The 19555-nt window shown below is 46.0% G+C and overlaps 1 protein-coding gene across 1 annotated transcript; it reads right to left on the reverse strand.

The window, feature by feature from the left end:
- Positions 1–3127: 3127 nt before the first annotated feature.
- On the reverse strand, positions 3128–16908 carry RGCC (regulator of cell cycle). The gene is made up of 5 exons (XM_059903137.1): positions 16677–16908; positions 15946–16131; positions 6632–6739; positions 4801–4863; positions 3128–3516 (listed from the first exon to the last, which is right to left on the reverse strand). The coding sequence occupies exons 1-5, from the start codon at positions 16723–16725 to the stop codon at positions 3509–3511; spliced, it is 414 nt and encodes a 137-aa protein (XP_059759120.1). The 5' UTR covers positions 16726–16908; the 3' UTR covers positions 3128–3508.
- Between the last annotated feature and the right edge of the window lie 2647 nt (positions 16909–19555).

Here is a 19555-nt window from a genome sequence, read left to right on the forward strand (position 1 = left end):
GGTAATGGGAAAATTATGTTTAGAAGACAAGTCAAGGGCTCATTTGATGAAAAAAGATAATATTCCCACATCGTACTTAGTGGTGAAAGACTGATAGCTTTTCCTCTAAGATCAGAAATAAGATGTGCCCTCTCACCACTTCTTTTCAGTATTGTACTGGAAGTTCTAGCCAGGGCAATGACGCAACAAAAAGAATTTAAAAGGCATTCAGATTGGAAAGGAAGAAGTAAAACTATTCCCGTTTGCAAACGGTATGATTTTGTATATAGAATCGGCCCCCACCACACACACACACGCAAAACCCTATTAGAACTAATAAATAAGTATAGGAAGGTTGCAGGATACAAAATCAATATACAAAAATCAAGTGTATTTCTGTACACTAGCAAGGAACAATCTGAAAATAAAATTAAGAAAACAATTCCTTTTACAATAGTATCAAAAAGAATGCTTAGAAATAAATTTGACAAAGGAAGTGCAAGATTTATACACTGAAAACTACAAAACATAGTTGAAAGAAATTAAGAAGATATAAATAAACTGAAGGACATTTCATGTTCATGAATTGGAAGGAAGACATAATGTTGCTAAGATGGCAATACTTCCCAAACTGATACATAGATTTGACACAATTTCTATGAAAATCCCACTGCCTTTATTGCAGAAATTGGCAAACTCATCCTAAAATTTTTCTGAAAATGCACGGAATTCAGAACAGCCAATATAATTGTGCAGAGAACAAAGGTGAAGGACTCACACTTTCTGATTTCAAAACTTACTGCAAAGCTATAGTTATCAAGACTGTGTGGTACAGGAATAAGGATAGACATATAAATCCCTGCAACAGAATTAAGAGTCCAGAAGTAAACCCGTACACATAGGGTCAATTGATTTTCAACAAGGGTGTCAGTACAATTCAATGGGGGAAAAAATAGTCTTTTCAACAAATACTGATATGACAACTGGATATTAACATGCAAAAGAATGGAGTTGGACCCTTACCTCACATCATATACAAAAATTAATTCAAAGTTGACCAAACACCTAAATGTAAGATTTGTATAATCTTATAGAACTCTTAGAAGAAAATATACAAGTAACTCTTCGTGAGCTTTAATTAGGCAATGGTTAGGTATGACACCAAAAGCACAGGTGGCAAAAGATAAATAGATAAATTGGACTTCATCAAAAGTTAGTGCTTCAAAGGACGGTAACAAAAAAGTGAAAAGACAACCGACAAAATAGAAGAAAATATTTTCAAATCAGATGTCTGGTAAAGAACTTGTATACAAAACACATAGAAAACTCCTACAACTCAACAATAATAAAGACAACTTATTTAAAAATGGGCAAAGGCTGTGAATAGACATTTCTCCAGAGAAGATACACAAATGGCCAATAAACACATAAATAGATGTTCAACATCATTAGTCATCAGGAAAATGCAAATCAAAACTGCAATAAGATACCACTTTACACCCACTAGGATGGTTATATTCAAAAAGCTGAACAACAGCAAGTGTTGCCAAGGGTGTGGAGAAATTGGAGCCCTCATACATTGCTGGTGGGAATGTAAAATGGCGCAGCTGCTATGGAAAAGTTTGACAATTCCTCAAAAAAGTTAAACATAGGGTTATCATATGGCCTAGAAATTCCACTCCTAGTTATATACCAAGAGAATTTAAAACATATATCCACACAAAAATTTATACGTGAATATTCATAAGAGCAATATTTGTTAGCTGAAAAGTAGAAACAACCCAAATGTCCCTCAACCAAGGAAAGGATAAACAAAATATGGTATAGCCATACAGTGGATTATTATTCAGTCACAAAAAGGAATGAAGTAACGATTCACATACAACATGGATGAACCTTGAAAACAGTATGCAAAGGGAAAGAATCCAGACACAAAAGACCACATGTTGTGTGATTCCATTTATAAGAAATACCCAGAATAGACAAATCCATAGAGGCAGAGAATTAGATAGTGATGGTTGCACAACTCTGTGAATATAGGTACTCGAAACTACTGAATTGGGAATTCCCTGGCAGTCCGGTGGTTAGGACTCCACACTTTCACTGCCAAGGGTGCGGGTTCAATCCCTGGTTCGGGGAACTAAGATCCTGCAAGCCACATGACGTGGCCAAAAAAATTGTTTTAATTAAAACTACTGAAATGTACACTTCAAAATGATGAATGTTTGGGTATGTGAATTACATCTCAATAAAGAAATAAAGAAAATATTTGGGTTCAACCCAAAAGCTTTCCCAGAAATTTGGGGAAAAGAAAAAGGTTAAAGAAAAGGCGCTTTATTGAATAGTTTCACAATGTCCTAAAAAACAGATCAAATTAGTAGTTAGCTTTTGAAAATATAAATAAAATTATAAGTACTTATGCTTTGGATTTGTGTTCTACAGGCACATAAGGATTGGAGTTTTTTTTATAACTTGATTCTGATTATCAAAGTAATGTCTGGTTATTTTAGATGTTTTAAGGATAGAAAAGCATAGCTAAGAAAAGTATGGACTCTCCTGTTTTGTATCCCTCTCCCCATCCTCCACAAAAGGCAGGTGGGGGGGTGTGGGTGGGTCACTGGCCTCTACAAGCGAAGCCCACTCTATGGGAGACCTTGCATCTGGACCCTCCAGCTCCACTGAAGCCACCTGGACGTGAGCACCCAGGCCAGCACATCAAATCTTCCTCAGCACACAGATTTTATGACAGCACCATCATTTATAAGTCCTCCAGCTGCCCCAACATGCCCTGGATTTTGAGTACACCTGGTATTTCCCCTAATTGAAGGAAAGAACCCGTGGCACCTAAAAAGGTGCTAAGAAATGAGGAGAATGGAGATAGAAGAGAAACCCAACTTTCACTAAAACTGCAACCCTCAAATTAAAATTTCCCATCAATCATATGCCAGCATTTCCCTTTAGAGCGCCGAATGAACTGCAAAGTAACCCTTTCTCTCGTTTACCATCCTAGTGCCTAGTGCAATGCGGCCGCGCCCAGGGTCCATATTAGAAGTCAAGCGACGTGTTATTTCCACTTGAATACTATTTGGATGGAAATATATTGAAAGAAATCAAGAGGAAAAAAAAAAAGGAAAGCTTACAAAAGACAGACTTCCAGTTCAAACTTTATTTGCATACAAAAATATATTATAATGGGAAAAGCATAGTACTGTCTCCAACTATATATAATTAATTACAAATATTTTCATAAAAGCACTTTAAATTACAGAAAAGCTATGTTTTAAGAGGAAATACAACATTAGCATGAGTCATCTGTTCTAATACTCTGCAAGCAGGTAAACAAAGTCAATTTCTAACTTGCCCAGAGATGAGCCCAAAGGCATTTTTAGGATGAGAATGAGAATGGCCTGGTGGTAGATGAGTAGCATCTCTGGCCCCTCCAGCAGCAAATTCTGTAGCTGATTTTATCAGGTCCTCAGAGCTCTCTGAAGCTTCTCCCTTATGATGAAAGGACCCAGACCTTCTTGCTTCACATACCTGTCAACAGGAGACAGAGAAGGTGATCCACTCACGAAAGCCAACAGTTCCTATGCTGAGCCAGAGCACATCTCTCAGACAGGCATCAAAGCACCAAACTTAATGGCAGGCTTCCCACGTTGTATATGTCTGATTAACTGGTATGACCGGCAGCCTGCTGCAATTTCCATGAAGTCAACAGGCAGGTCACATGGGTCTAATACAAACTGTGCTGCAATTACAATCATCTCTGTCAGAACAGTCTTCTGATGGAGGATGGTACAGCACATAAGAAAATGGGCAACAAAATCTTCCAGTAAACAGAAACTGCACAAGAACTTTCCACCTAATACTTAGGTCTGTCTGAAACCATGTTTAAGAACAGAGTTCTTTTTAAATAACCAGCTTTGGATCTATTTTTTCAGATTCTACCCAGCTATTTAGCAGAGTATAGCATAAAATATTTCTTAAGGAAAATCAACTCTTTCATTGTAAAATGAAAGGGGCTAGGATGCAATTCTCCAGGCCTGTTCTGTGACCGAACAAGGCCCCCCAGGGGTAGAGTTGCTGAAACTGTCATCCGGGAAACTCTAGTTGACCCTTCTGGCTCTTGCAATCTTGTTCTTTGGAAATAGACTGGGTGGATTGATTCTCAGGGTCCCTTCTTCTAGGCACCCCCGTAGCAGTTATGATCTAACATCCTCAGGTCTCAAAATTTTTGGTCACAGAAAATGGGGTGCCATTAGTGTAACTGCCAGTGGGAAACAAGGTACTGCGTACTTAATCCAGGTCTTTTAGTAATTGGCGTGGGTCTTTGGTTACAGGGTCTCCCCAAGCCAATTCTCTCTTTGGGGACCCAACCCTCTAGAAGTCAGACCTCACCAAACCCCTGATCTAACTTGTGAAATTTTCTCTGGCCCCTGAGATGGAACCCTCTGGCTTGTCAGTATAATGCTTGATGGTCAATAGGCTGATTTCTTTTCTGAAAAGCCTGGCAGGCCACCATGCTGGTAAGGCTCCAATCTTGCTCTAACTACTACTTTACTCTCCATTTCTCAAGCAAAATGCCATTGTTTGCTGGTGGTCAGTTCTCACTGTTTGGAAAGGCACACGGTCTACTTCGATGTAAGCTTACCCTCAGAATTTCTTTCTGAGCCACTAGGGTCCTGTTTCTGAACCTAAAGAAGCCTTATGATGTAACTTCCTGCCCCAGGCAAGCTGGTAAACATTACAGCACTTTATCAGAGGTGCTGGTTGGGTTTTCTGTTTGATTTTTTTTTTTTTTACTACCAGGCATGTACTCACTTGCTAAGGTTCTGTCGAGATCAGCAATAAAGTCTTCTAACTCTTTCGTGTCTCCTAGTTTGGCTGAAAAACAAGAGTTGGGGTTCAGTTTCCATATCCAAGACAGCTGATGACTCCGACTTTTCCAGAATTATGCAACCATCTCTTTTTCTTCAGAGACTTTATTAAAGCGTGTCCTGTACAAACCCTAAGTGGCTGCTCCAGTGTTTACTTATAGTCAACTCAGAAACTTATTCTGAAGATTAGCCTAAATGTTTCTCTCTGGTTTTTGTAGTTCATCACCCCCCCATACCCCACCCCTATCCCAGCAACCAGGAAGAAGTATCTCCCTTCACTATCTTAAAAGTTGGGAGATGCGGGGAGACAGGGACAGGGAAGGAAGATTAAAAGTTTGAACTTTTTGATTGTGTAGGATTTGAGTTAGTCAAAATATTTGGGAAGCATGGCATTGTGTGGAATGGACACCCAGATTCCCTAATTCCTGCTAAACTTCTCCCCTGATGCAATTTTGTTCATGCTATCACTCCAGGGCAATGCTTCAGCCCTCATGGTCCCTCCAGGATGAAATGAACTAAGCACTACAGTTCCGTGTCAAAATGGTACAGAGAAGGCAACAGGAAGCTCCTGGGTCTAGAGAACCTCATCCCATCCAGGTGCCAGCACAGAGCAACAAGTCCTCATTATCATTTTGTTCCCTTTATATCCTGAGACATGTACTTCTTTCTGTGTATCTTACTTTTTTCTCTAGAGTTCACCATTCATGCCCTCTCTGAACGCACTACTGGATATTTTTATTAATTAGCCCCCGCTGGCCACAAATAGCTCATTGTTCTTAGCTTTTAAAGTCAGTTTGCCACTAGGGCTTTCTTCTCCTCTTTAATTCCTACCTCTTGAGGATCAGGTAACAAATCTGGGCACATTTTAAGCCACTTTCTAGACTGTTCTGTCTCTCTCAATTCAATAGATCCATTACAGACGAAGGGCTGGACAACGGCAGAGTCCCCAGTGACTGCTAACATTGTTCTGTTGAGAAGAGAATTTTAAAATGTCCTTTTGAAAAAGGGGGAAATTCTGCCTTCATGCCAGAGTGAGAAAATGATGGAATCTTCATATTTCTTTTTAACTATGTTCCACTTTTATTGCATTCTGCAACTATTTTCAGCAAGTATAATGTTTCTTAAGGGAAAAAAACTGCTTTTGTTTTCAAAAGGGCACTTGCCCAATATGAAAGAACATTCAGATCTCTGGCTGGAGACACTTTGCTAGTTCCAAAATATAAGAAACTGCTCATGCATCTTTAAAAACCTTTTCGGCCTATTAATATCATAGTAGAGGCAGGATGGAGCTGCCATTTTGAATTATGTTAGATCATTACTTGTTTCATAATGATGACCCCATTTAATTGCTAAATTGGTCATCTGAAAGCATTAGTTAAAGAGTTAATGCAAGAAAAAGAACCCAACTTTCTGCAAAGCCTAACTGCTGAGTTTGATGTTCCAGAACCAACCAGTCTTGGGAGGGCACTGTCATTTGACACTGTCTTGATGACACCACAAGAGAGAAAGCAAAGTCTAGAGTCTACATGTCTTTTCTCCCTGTGAATTTGGTTTCCTGCCCCCCAGTTATCTGATTTCACTTTCACGCTGATCAAAATCCTGAGAAATAACAAAATCCACTCCATGCTGTACTATACTAAGATATTAGTCTTCACTATTTGTTTTGCACATTTGGGAAAGATCGGTTAGGGGGAAGGGGGAAGAAAGAAGAGGCTGAGGAGCCGGAGGAGGGAGGAAGGAAGCAAAAACACTCACAATCCAACTAATGAACTTACCTTTCCGAGGAGGGACAGCGGGAGAGAGCAGAGCTGGAGTGCTGTCTGTTGGAGAATTCAGTTTTTCATCACTGAAGCTGAAGCTGTTCCTATAAAGTGAATCTGCACCTTTCAGGAAAGAAAACATAACTCATTAGAAACAATTTTCAGTCTTATGGTCTATTGCCAACCAACAGTTTATCTCCAAAAGGAGCAAAGTTATAATGAAACCAGGTTGGTTTCCAGATTTTATATTTATGCCCCCAAATGATTTGAGGCAGGAGGGTGTGCCTGTGTATGTGTGTGAGTGTGTGTCTCCAATTGGGCACACCACAGGCCCTTGCTTCCCTAAAAAAAGAAGGGGGTGACAGGACCATCGTGACCAAACCAGCCTCCTTTGTGACAAACCGGAGCCCACTGCCCAGTGGGTGTCTAACTGACAGCTAAGCCAATGCTTGGCCGATGAGGGTGAGGGGCTTCCCTTGGGATTTGAGACATAAGGAACCATCTTTCCTGAAAAATGTCCCTTCTGCCCTCTGAACCCCCTAAAATACAAAGACAAGGTTGGATCCCATGACTTAATAATCCTCCCTGCCTGCTCATGAGAGCATCTTTGTCGTGGTTTTCCTGAGCTCCTACATTCTGGGGATAAGCTAGAGGGTCAAAGATAAAGATTTCTTCTCCCAGAGGTTGTCTATTACAGTTTGGGTGATTTGCTGCCTCCATTGTCATACCCTCAAAGACCAGAGCAAGAGCAAGGCAAGGTGTCAGAAGCAGGGCTGAGCTGAGTCAAGGAAACCAGCCCAGCTACTAAGTATTCAGATGCCCTTGAGCAAGATAATGTCTCCGGGCCTCAGTTTACCCATCCATAAAATGGGAAGCTGGACTAAATAATCCTTAAAGTCCCTTCCAGCTCTGAAGTTCTGAGATTCTATTTCTCTAAGCCCTGCCAAGGGGGAGGAAACCAACCCACGGCCAACCAGCCGTGTGGCTGTGACACAGAAAGGAACTGCTAGCTGAGCTGCACTAACTCAAAGGCTCAAAGGCAGACCCGGCGGCGGAAGCAGGATGTGGCCTCTGAGGTCACAAAGGAACAGCCTTCCCAGTTAAAACAAAACACAAAGCCAGGCACAGCTGTAGCAGAGATGAGCTCTGAGAAGGCTGTTCGGGTGAGGGAGGGTGGCTGAACCATGAGGAACTGGCCAGGCTCCCTGTCCTCCTTGGGATTCGCTCAGTTTTATCCAATCACCTCCAGCTCAGGAAGAGGCAAAACCATCTTTCTTTGGTCCCCTTAACTCAAAATGAACAGGACTAAGTTACAAAAGACATGCCCAGAATAAAAAAGGGTTTTCAGAAGCAGAGGTTTCTGGTCCCAAGAGAATTCCTCTTCATCCCTCAAGACTTCTCCAAGTTCCTGGAGCAGTTCCTGAGGCCTCCTTACTGGGCCTCCCACCCTCCCCTGACCAGGTGGCCCCAGAGCCATCTTGTCTTCCTGGCCGACACACCCATCACGTTCAGTTTTCCAAACATGCCCACCCTCACAGTCGATTCTTCCTTCTTAGGTCCAGCCCGGGTCACCTAAAAGGACGACAACCATTTTTCAAGGCTTTGATGATGATCACCTACTGAGATCTGAAACACCAAACCTTACCCTTACATTTCCCCAGAAATTATTTCCCAGAATAGTGGTCCTTTGAGAAGAACTGCGTGATCAACGAACTCTAAGAAACACCAAGCACCCCTGGAGAGTCCTCTGATGTAACCTCACTTTAACGTGCCTGAGACATCTTGTGATAAAGAAACAGACTCAGGGACTTCCCTGGTGGTCCAGTGGTTAAGAATCCGCCTTCCAGTGCAGGGGACGCAGGTTCGATCCCTGGTAGGGGAACTAAGATCCCACACGCTATGGGACAACTAAACCTGTGCGCTCTAGGGCCCACAAGCCACAACGAAGAGCCCGGGCGCCGCAACGAAAGATCCAGCATGCTGCAACTAAGACCCAACTCAGCCAAATAAATAAATAAATATTAAAAAAAAAAAAAAAAGAAACCAGCTCAGCCCTATTTCCCCTGGTTTACTTGTCCTTGAGACACTTTTTCGGTGGCACCTCTATTAATATTTCTCAAGACACTTGTACTCAGTGGAACTCAACGTGGGCAGCCCTTCTGCTTGCTTGTCAGCTGGGCCGCCCTCTGCAGCAGTCCGGATTTTCTCAAGGGGCGGCCTTTTCCCTACGCACAGGAAAGTGGTCACGCCCATCTCAGACCTACCGCGTCTCGTTACTGCTTGTCGCTACGTCAGAGGCAGGAGAATCGCCCCAAATAGAACCCGAGAGACTTGTGGGGAAAAGATGAAGTAAGACTGAGGGGGCAGGAAAACCACAGAGGGCCCTGGGGAAGCAGGCCTCGTGCCCGGACTCGTGAGCCAGGAGAAAGGAGTATGAGGCCTCTGGGACATTATCCTTGGCTCCAAAGGACACCTGAGAACATCAGCCCCATCCCTGGCCCAGAGTGCTGAACCCGGGACTCGCTGGCAGCACCCCTGGTCTCAGTCTCACCACCACACCCTGCACCGCAGGCCCTTATCCTGACTTGGGACTTCACCCCTGTTCTGCCCTGACTCTCCATCAATTTTACGTCCATGTATACTCATCCCTTGGGAGGGGGCAAACACACACACACACACACACACACACACACACACACACACAATGTGTTTGCCGCACACACAGGTTGACCAAATGCTGTTGAGTCTGGGGGGAAGGAATGACCTAGACATGGAAAAGGTCATTGCAAAATGGTAGGAAAAAGGAATCCAGTGAGGATTCATGAAAAACTCAGGTAACTCACTTGGTTTTGAGACTCTGTAGCGTCACAGTATACTAAGACATCACCACGGCTTACGTCTTACCCTTTAGAGTCTGGTGTTTATATGCCTTTTTGATCTAAGTATTTTCCTCAAACTCAGAAAATATATAGACAAACTGACTGTTATTTGACTGACAAATTCAGCTGCCAACTATTAAATGCACTGTCCAAATAATCAGAAGTTGCCTCTTACTGATAATGAATTTGTGCTACTCCCACAATGAAGGAGGGGGAAAAAAAAATTCTAGTTACAATACACACACACACACACACACACACACCAGCTCACTGCTACACCTTGATGCCTCTCTATTTCCATGAGTTCCAGTGCACAATCCGGGCCCGACCTGACTCCAGGCTCCGAAGTGTTCAACCATCAAAAGGAAATGAACCCCCAGCACCCCTGAGCCAAACTTCCCCACAGTTGAGTTCCACCCTGTGTTCATAACTGCTCTACACGTCATTCCCCAAAACAATGACCAGGACAACCGCAGCAGCCCCAGAAGCTGCCACCCTAGAGATGTGGGGCACCGAGGCCGTGTGAAAGCTCTGTGACCCTGTGCAAGTCACTTCATCTCTGAGCCTTAGCTTCTTCTCTTGCGAAAGGGGAATCAGTAAGCCAGGCGCTCCATGTGATACCTCTGGTTTTCATTGCTTTTATTCTATTTTCCCAACAAAATGGAGGAAGACAAGCTCAGGAGAAGAAAGGTCACCACAGCGAATAAAAAGACTCAAGATTCCGGGCCCAGGCTTCTTCCACTTCTTCAGATAAATTCCTAAGAGAAAATTTATCTTCAGAGGTGCCCTAGAACAAACCTCCCAAGAACAAACCCACAGACACGGAAGTACCCCAAGCTCTAGACCTCTCTTTACCCTTTATCCAATAAAATTTCATTCCACGGACTTACGTACAGTGAACAAGATTTCATGCTAGGTGTATATTAAAAGGGAAGCAAAGCCTGACTTCCTGTTCTTTTCACTCCCCTAGAACTCTATTTCTTGAGCTCTAGAAATAACAGCTCATTAGTCTGATAAAGGACAGGAATGTGTCACAGGCTGATAGCATAGTAATGTATTGTTGCCCCACTCAATATTAGATGCTGCCGTTAACAGGGGTTCAAGGGACACATAACAGTGATGATATGGGAAACCGCGGCAGGTGGCAAGACTAGATATCTTAGGGCCTTACAACATCTACCGCTATCAGCTCTAAAGCCCCATCAGAAATGTCCTTGGCCAGTCAACTTGGTGCGCTGAAGCCAGGAACCTCGAATTCAGGGACCAAGTTTTCTAAGACATCATCAAAAGCAATGTGAGCGGGCTTCCCTGGTGGCGCAGTGGTTGAGAGTCTGCCTGCTAATGCAGGGGACACGGGTTCGAGCCCTGGTCTGGGAAGATCCCACATGCTGCGGAGCAACTAGGCCCGTGAGCCACAATTACTGAGCCTGCGCGTCTGGAGCTTGTGCTCCGCAACAAGAGAGGCCACGATAGTGAGAGGCCCGCGCACCGCGATGAAGAGGGGCCCCCGCTTGCCGCAACTAGAGAAAGCCCTCACACAGAAACGAAGACCCAACACAGCCAAAAATAAATAAATAAATAAATAAAGAAGCTTTCATTAAAAAAAAAAAAAAAGCAATGTGAGCATATTAAATATGCAAACATCTAACTACAGGAGCGCCAACAGAGCTTGGGAAACTCAGCTACAAAAACAGAGGCTTGTTTAAAAGGTAGACGTGCTTTTTTTCCTTTGGGGGTGGGGAGAAAGGTAATTTGGTGTTGGCACCAGCGTGTGCTACTCCAGAGGAAAGGGAAACCACAGACAGTAACCCTGGCCCAGAGCTCCTGTAAATATAGAACAATCCCACACATTGCAGGCAAGCAAACCATAGTAATTAACTGAGAAAAAGAAAGCCTTGGACGTGTTTCCCTTTTGCCACAGGGAATGGTATGCGGGAGTTGGGGGAGGTGGGTTGAATCTCCTCCTCAAAATCTAAATTCCAACAGCCTCACTGAAAGTGGGATAAAATAAGAAAACGTTTCTCAGTTTCAGCACTATCGCCCCCGCTTCCCTTCTGAGACTGCTCAGTCCCTCTAGATACCCCTCCAGGTGTCAGCCAGTGACACCTGTCACCTGCCTGGAATTCCTAACACACACCGGGACACCCTGAGGGCTCCTAACTCCTCAGTCTCTCCCTTCTTGAACAAGTTCAAGTTCTGGTCTCAGTGGCTCTTAGGCCAGATCAGCCAACAGGCTACCTATCATGCATGCCCCACCCCCCACCCCCAGGGGCCATACAGTCCCCTCTCCCAGGGCCAAGCTAGAATAGTCGAGGCAAAGAAATACAGACGTTCTAGGTGCTGCACATGCTAAAGAAGCCAATTCCTCATTCCCTACAATGGCCCTGCAAAATCATAATAGCCCCAGCACACGGAGTAGACTTCAGACGTTTTCTGTTAAGTAGCAAAACACTTCCCCCTCCAAGGAAAAAGGAAACTCCAATCCGTCAAAGATATAAGTTTGCATCACCTTTTAAAGTTCCAGTTAATATTAGAAACTTCTTATAAAATCAATCGGTGGAATCATAAATTAACACATTGGTTAAAATTTAGTTATCTGATGAGTTAAAATGTCATTAAACACATTTCAGAAGTCATGCTGTGGGCTTACAGTTTTGAAAATACTGAAAAAACAACAGATTTTTCAAAATAAGTTCAAACCAAAAATGTTCACAATGCCTGAAGCACCTCTGCGGATCACGTGTGAACCTCACTCACTGCCCCAGCTCCTAACTGTGCCCTTTTACTGCCGAAGTTGAAACTGCTCTCATGAAAGTGCCTGGTGTTACCTGTTGGAACCGAAATCTAGAAGAAAGAAACAAAAGGAACTATTTTCATCAACCCCCATTTGAATGCCACCCCTAATGTGAAGTTATCTTGCCACTGCTATTTTGGTCCTCTTCATGTCTTAGGCGGATTCCCTGTAAGTGGAAACAGGAAAGAGTATTTCCTTATTAAATATCCGTTCTTCTCTCCTATCTAAGTAACTTGCTTCTCTGGGTGAAAGAAGGAATGTCTACTTTTTCTCCTTTGGATGCAAACAAGCGAAATATTTTTTAATTGAAGTGTAGTTGATTTACAATATTGTATTAGTTTCAGGTATACAGCAAAGTGATTCAGATATATATATATATGCATACATATATTCTTTTTTTATTCTTTTCCATTATAGATTATTACAAGATACTGAATATAGCTCCCTGTGCTATATAATAAATCCTTGTTGTTTATCTATTTTATATATAGTAGTATGTATCTGTTAATCCCGTACTCCTAATTTATCCCTCTCCCCACTTCCCCTTTGGTAACCATAAGTTTGTTTTCTATGTCTGAGTCTGTTTCTGTTTTGTAAATAAGTTCATTTGTACTAGTTTTTAGATTCCACATATAAGTGATATCATATAATATTTGTCTTTCTCATCTTTTTTTTTTTTTGAGAGAAAAGGAAGGGTTCTTCAAAAAAACAGGAATGCAGTAGGTACATCTTCAGAGTGATGGAGTTGTAAAAGGTAGAGTGAAAACCAAGGTCCCAAGGGTTTGGACCTTCATACATAACATTTTCACACAAGACACTGGCTCAAATGTCTCTGACCTACGTGACATAGCGTGGCATGTGCGTTTTATTATTTTCTTAAAAGCATCAAACAGAGCAAATATTTTCTTCCTCATCATGAGCTTATGGATGTTTCTAACATCATCATTAAATAACATCCTATCCATTTCACAGCTAGAGAAAATGAGGCCCACTCCTCATGCAGGGCCCTAACAGAGCTCAGCCTGGGCTCCACAGATCCGGCCAGGTGACCACTGACTTGAAGAGACACCTTCAAACACAACCACCATTGATAAACAGGCACATGATCCCGGTCCAGTGAGACTTCAAGTCTATCCCGGAGGACCTGGTTCACATACCAGCCAGCCAGCCATGGTGACAGAGCAAGGCCTTAGAGAGAGAGACAGCCCAACTGGTTCCACTATTTTGTCAGAAAAAAGGAGACAACAGTGCCTACATTCTAGGACTGTAGTAGAGATCATAGGAGATAACACATTTAAAGCAAAGCAAAGAGATCATTAATGGTTAGAGCTAATAAATAATAATAGTAATCATAGTAAGAGCTTGGCAAAAGAGAGTGCTCTTCCACGCACCACAACTACTGAAACCCACGCGCTCTAGGGCCCGCGTGCCGCAACTACTGAGCCTGTGCGCCTAGAGCTCGTGCTCCGCAATAAGAGAAGCCACCGCAATGAGAAGCCCGCGCACCACAAGGAAGAATAGTCCCCGCTCGCCGCAACTAGAGAAAGCCTGCATGCAGCAACGAAGACCCAATGCAGCCAAAAAATAAATTTAAAAAAAGAGAGAGAGCTGCTCTTATTATGATCATCCTGGTGTGTCTCCCCTTTGGTGGGCTAAATTTCAGTAGGATCCGCGTCTCTCAAATATTCTCTTCCACAGAAAAGCATTAAACAGACAAATGAGTATAACAAATGTCTGTGATCCATTCTTAGCGGCAATTAAGACACATATTATGCGTCCTTAAGAAATTACTATTTAGATACACACTGCTTCTGCCAGGACTATTTCTAACCTGCCTCGTGGAGGCCAAACTACACATTTATAGAAAAGACTAATGTCATCTGAGCCTTCTTTATACCCTCCCATTTACCTCTCTAACCACCGAACTAAGGGTTAGTTTAACAGTTAACAACAAAAGCAGAAAACAAAGTACACACACATACCCTAAGAAAAACTACAGACTATTCCAAATATCTCCCCCAAAACTGTTAAGAATGTGTTTCGAGTGCCTTTTCTTTGAGGCCTCTGAAACAGATCCCAGATCTGAAACCCTACCCAGAGGGAGTTGCAATCACCCATGAATGGGTGAGCTCAGACCGTATTCTAGCCAAATGCAGCTGTGGTTTAGAAAGGAGCTGTTCTTTGCAAGACAGAGGCACTGGACAGACTGTGCCAGCTTTCTTTCCCACGGGGGAGAGAATTTGTACTTGATGAATAACTTGCTCCATGCCCCAGTAGAAGGAGACATATTTAAGTTTGGCTACGGACATTGAGACAAATTTCAAAATTTTTTAGACTTCTCTTTGAAATTGAAAATAAGCGGTCTGGTCATTAGCAACGAAGTCCAAACACACTGAACGGAAAATTAACAGCATACGATTCCATCCCCTTTCACCTCAAAAGCTGCAATTATTTCTAACGCTTGGGCAGGGCTGCCAAGAAAAGTCAAGCTGGAACTCAAGTTTCTGACTCAAAGCCTGAACTGGGTGGCGAGTGGCCTTTATTCCTTTTCAGAAGGACAGCTCATGTGTAAGCCTAGGACTATATCTTTGCCCTGTAACAAGGGGGAGCTTCAGATTTCAAAAGAAGGGAATCACAAGGAAAGGTCATTGTTTTTATTTCCAGAGTCAAGGACAACAAAGGGAGTAACATTCATGCTTGTATCCCATCTAGGGAATGAAGCCTCAAGAATTACCCAGAAATGTTTAAAATTCACTTTGAAAAATAGTAAGTAATCCAGGTTGGGTAAAACAGCAGTCACATAATACTGAAAAGTCACCCGATTTGCTACTTGACGCCTAAAAAGGTATCCAAAATCCTTACAGGACATTCGAGTTCCTGGAAAAAATGGTCTCTCTTTTTAACAAGGTTGTTTAGGACAGAGAGACGCTGGGGGTAGTCTCCACTATGAGGAAAGTCACCAGAAAGCAGCTCTGGGTCCATCTCCTCTCTGCCCACCCCCAGCTGGGCGGGGGGGGGGGGGGAGTCAGAGCCAGCCGTCCACGTGATGGACCTGCCTGAAGGATGAGGGACACTTTCTAAATGCTTGAACTCAGCAGTGCCAGGGATTCTTTCAAAACTTCGGGCAGTGTAGCAACAAGTCTGGGAGCTCAGGGCCAGAAGAAAATGCAAGAAGTGTTTCAAAAATCTCAAGAACGGGAGCTTATGAAACCTTTCCTGGTTTCACAAATATGTCCATATCGTGCCCTCCCATGCGCCCCGACCCCATGCCTGTGGCACTTGCTCCACATCCTCTGAAGATACCGCTGAGAGGGGAAAGAAGGGGGAAGGAGAGGAGGACGGGGAGCCGCGGGAAGGCCTGGCTGGGGTCCCAGGAGTCCTGCCGCTTCGACCCTCCTGCCTCCTGACACCTGCCGGCGGCAGGTAGACCAGCCTGCCCTCCAAGAGCCTTCCCGAGCCCATCCTCAGGGGTCTTGTCCCCGCCGGGCCTGCAGCCCCGGAGACGCCTGGAGTCCTAGAGACCGCGCTGAGCTTTGGGGCTAACTCCGCCCGGCCCCGATAAGCAAACTGAGCCCCGAGCCCAGAGCGCTCCTCCGCGGGCCGGGTACGGGGAGTCCGCAGGGCTCCGGCACCTTCCCCGGCGGGGCCACACTTACTCTCCGAGTCGCTGAAGCCGCTGCTGTCGCTGACGCTGGCGCTGCTCCGCCGCTTCATGCGCTCCAGGTGCTCCTCGTAGTGGAAGTGGCGCTCGTGGAAGGGCGACGCGAAGTCGGCCAGCACCGCATCGAACTCGCACAGCGCGTCGCTCAGGTCCCCCGCGTCGGCCGAGTCCAAGGCCGGGGCTGGGGAGGGACGGCGGGCTCAGGTGAGGGTGGGGCGGGGCGACCGTCCCAGCCCGGGCCCGGCAGGGGCCGCACCGTTCCCGAGGATCGCTAACTAACGCTGACGGCGCGCTGGCCCGGGGACAGCCCGGCTGCCGCTGCCCGCTGCTCGCTGGTATCTTTTAATACTCTCCACCACCCCCTGAAGTGCGCCTTGGTGTCGTGCCCGTTTTCGAGATAAAGAAACTGAGCCTCGACCCGGGGAAGTTGCAAGCCAAAGGTCACGCAGCTGAGCGACACAGCCGAACTCTTTCCCGCGCGCTGTCGGGGACTCTTCCCCGCGTTCGCTCCCCCGGGGGCGCGTGTGAACCGGGTGGCGGTGGGAGGACTGAGTCAGGATGCGCCCGTGACGTGTCGGGCTCGGACCCGCAGCCCCGCGTGGGGAGGAGGCTGAACCCGCCCGGGGCAGAGTCCCGCCGGTGAGGCTGGGGGAGGGATGTAACGAGACGACGCGGGATCCCGCTTCTTTCGCGCAAGGCCCCGGCTTTAAGGAGACCCCCACTCACCTGCGGCCGCGGCGGCCGCGGGGCTGCCCTGCGCGGCGGGCGGCTTCATGGGCGGGCTAGGCCCGGCGCGCGTCGCGGGGTCTTGCGAGGTCTGGGCGCGGGGATCGTGCAGACGCTCCCGCTGAGGCCGCCCGTCCCCTCTCCTGGCCTCGTCCCGCTCTGCCTGTCCCCTCGCCCGGCTGCGCTCCCGCCGCGCCGCTGCCTGCGCCGTCCGCCCGCCAGATCTTTCCCCGGCCGCAGCCACCCGCAGTCCCGAGGTCTTATAGCCGCGGGCGGGGGCGGGCCGGGGCGGGCCGGGGCGGGGCCACGGGAGCCTGGCCGCCGGGTCTGTCCCTGCCGCCGCGCCAGGGACGCCCCTGTCCCCCAGGCACCGCCCTCGCCACGCGCCCGCTGGGGAACCGCAGTGATGCGGAGTCGCCGGAGCCCAGGTTACAGCCCCAAATATTTACCCGCCTCTTTCCCCGCGCGCCCTGACAACGCGCCCCACGAAAGTAGCTTTGGCGACACCAGGGCCCCAAAGAGTTTAGGGCTGGCGCTCGGCTGATTCCCGCCCTGTGCGCTAAAGCTCCACGAGCCTCAGTTTCCTCATCTGTGAAATGGAAATGCTGAGCCTCCTGGGTTTGTTGTGAGGAATAAAGTAGGAGAAAGCCGTGGAAGACCGAGACCCATATGGGAGCCGCAGAGGGAGTCTCCCGCGTGTCCCCTCCCCATTGCCCCCAAGGGACTTGAGGATTGTGGGCGGATGGAGTAGAGAGGGTAGGGGGCCAGAGGGACAGAAGTCGGTGGAGTCCAGGAGTTGACGAACCTTAATGGTTCCCATCCCCGAGCCCCAGAGCCTGACTACAGTCCTGGGTGTTCACGGCAGCCCCGAATTTGTTCGGGAGGAGTTTGTTAAGAGAACAAATGACTACGTAGCTGGAGTGCGAACCCGGCGCCTCTCGGTGTCCACACTGAGCCACCTCGCCCAGCCGCCTGGCAGGGGACGAGTCCTGACCGTGAAAGCCCTGCACACTGCGCTGCCCGATGCGGTAGCCACTTGCCACAGGTGGCTTCTTAAATGCAAAGCAACTAAAATAGAATAAAGTGAAATTTTCAGTCCCTCAGTTGCACTAGACACATATCAAGTGCTCAACAGCCATCCTCGCTCCAAGTCCTATTGGACGGCGCTCCCAGTGTCTCTGACCCTCAAACCGGTCTCAGAGGGAAAGGAGGCATCTTACTGCGGTTATCAAGGGCCTCCTAGGGCAGGTCTTGGCGTGCACCATTTCCAGGCCCACAGCAACCCTGAGAGGTAGAACTACTGCTTCTGTTCTACACAGGAGGAAACTGAGGCACAGAGAGGCTAGGTGATAAGCTAGTCACATAGTGATGGAAAGGCAGGTCTGACGGAAGCAGCCTCAGTGTCCATCGACAGATGAATGGATAAAGAAGATGTGGCACATATATACAATGGAATATTACTCAGCCATAAAAAGAAACGAAATTGAGTTATTTGTAGTGAGGTGGATGGACCTAGAGTCTGTCATACAGAGTGAAGTAAGTGAGAAAGAGAAAAACAAATACTGTATGCTAACACATATGTATGGAATCTTAAAAAAAAATGGTTCTGATGAACCTAGGGGCAGGACAGGAACAAAGACGCAGATGTAGAGAATGGACTTGAGGACATGGGGAGGAGGAGGTGAAGCTGGTCGAAGTGAGAGAGTGGCATGGACATATATACACTACCAAATGTAAAATAGACAGCTAGTGGGAAGCAGCCGCATAGCACAGGGAGATCAGCTCGGTGCTGTGTGACCACCTAGAGGGGCGGGATAGGGAGGGTGGGAGGGAGACGCAAGAGGGAAGAGATATGGGGATATATGTTTATGTATAGCAGCAGCCCGTCTGGGAGTTGAGGCCAGGGAGCTACCTTCCAAATGAAGCTCTCCCTCTTTGGTCAGGCTGGGGTGTAGGGTGGCGGACACCCCAGCCCAGCTCTTGCCTGATGGCTCAGGGGCCCTCTCAGCTAAAGAATCAGTTAAGCTGAACTTCAAAAGAGCCTACAGAACAGCCCCACTTTTTAACAGACATGCCAGTTTACTAAGAGAGTGACAGTGAAGATCACCTATTTCTACCAGGAGAAGTCGGTTGGTTGGTGTCTTCTGCACCCCATTGTAAGGGAACTCCCTTGCCCAAGTGCTGGGGAGATAAATGGGCAGGGGCCTCAACTCAAAGTGTCACCACCTCTAGGACGGTGTCACTTCCATTATGGAGAACTACTGCTCCCTCTCTTTCCTAATTATAAATATAATATGAATGTACAGGAAAATATAGAGAATTCAGTAATAGCACTCTGTGTACCCACCAATGAGAACTAACGCATGTTAATATTTTGTCATTTTTGCTTCAGATTTTTTTGAGATATAACTTATATATGATATAGTATGCAAATCTTGAGTGCACAGTTTGGTAAATTCCTACCTATATATACACCTGTGTAATTACTATCCAGATCAAGATGTAGTATTTTGTCATCACCCCAGAAGGGTTCTCTATGCCATTTTGCAGTGAATAGCACCCCATAAGTAACCCCTATGGTAACCCCCGTTCTGAATTCTGTCACCAGGAATTACTTTTGCCGACTAAAACTCCTTAAAATCATACTGTATGTACTCTTTTCTATCTGGCTTCTTTTGTTTAACATAATGTCCAGGAGGTTCATCCACGTTGTTGCGGTCTGAATCCGTCCTCCTGTTGGTGGAGATTTGAGTTGTGTTGCTGCCGTTGCTACTGTAATGTAGTGCAGCAAGGAGTATTCCTGCACATGTCTCCCAGTGTACAAGAGTAAGAGTCTCTAGGGTATATATCTAGAAGTAGAATAACCAAATGGTATGAGT

Source organism: Balaenoptera ricei, chromosome 18 (assembly GCF_028023285.1).
Source record: "Balaenoptera ricei isolate mBalRic1 chromosome 18, mBalRic1.hap2, whole genome shotgun sequence".
Taxonomy (NCBI): domain Eukaryota; kingdom Metazoa; phylum Chordata; class Mammalia; order Artiodactyla; family Balaenopteridae; genus Balaenoptera; species Balaenoptera ricei.

Excerpts from the sequence above, each read along its gene's own strand:
- RGCC (XM_059903137.1), bottom strand. The coding sequence starts at position 16,725 with ATGAAGCCGCCCGCCGCGCAGGGCAGCCCCGCGGCCGCCGCGGCCGCA. Across the intron at positions 6,740-15,945 it reads CGGCTTCAGCGACTCGGAGA|GTGCAGATTCACTTTATAGG; the intron begins GTAAGTGTGGCC and ends CTTTCCTGAAAG. Across the intron at positions 4,864-6,631 it reads CGCTGTCCCTCCTCGGAAAG|CCAAACTAGGAGACACGAAA; the intron begins GTAAGTTCATTA and ends CTTGTTTTTCAG.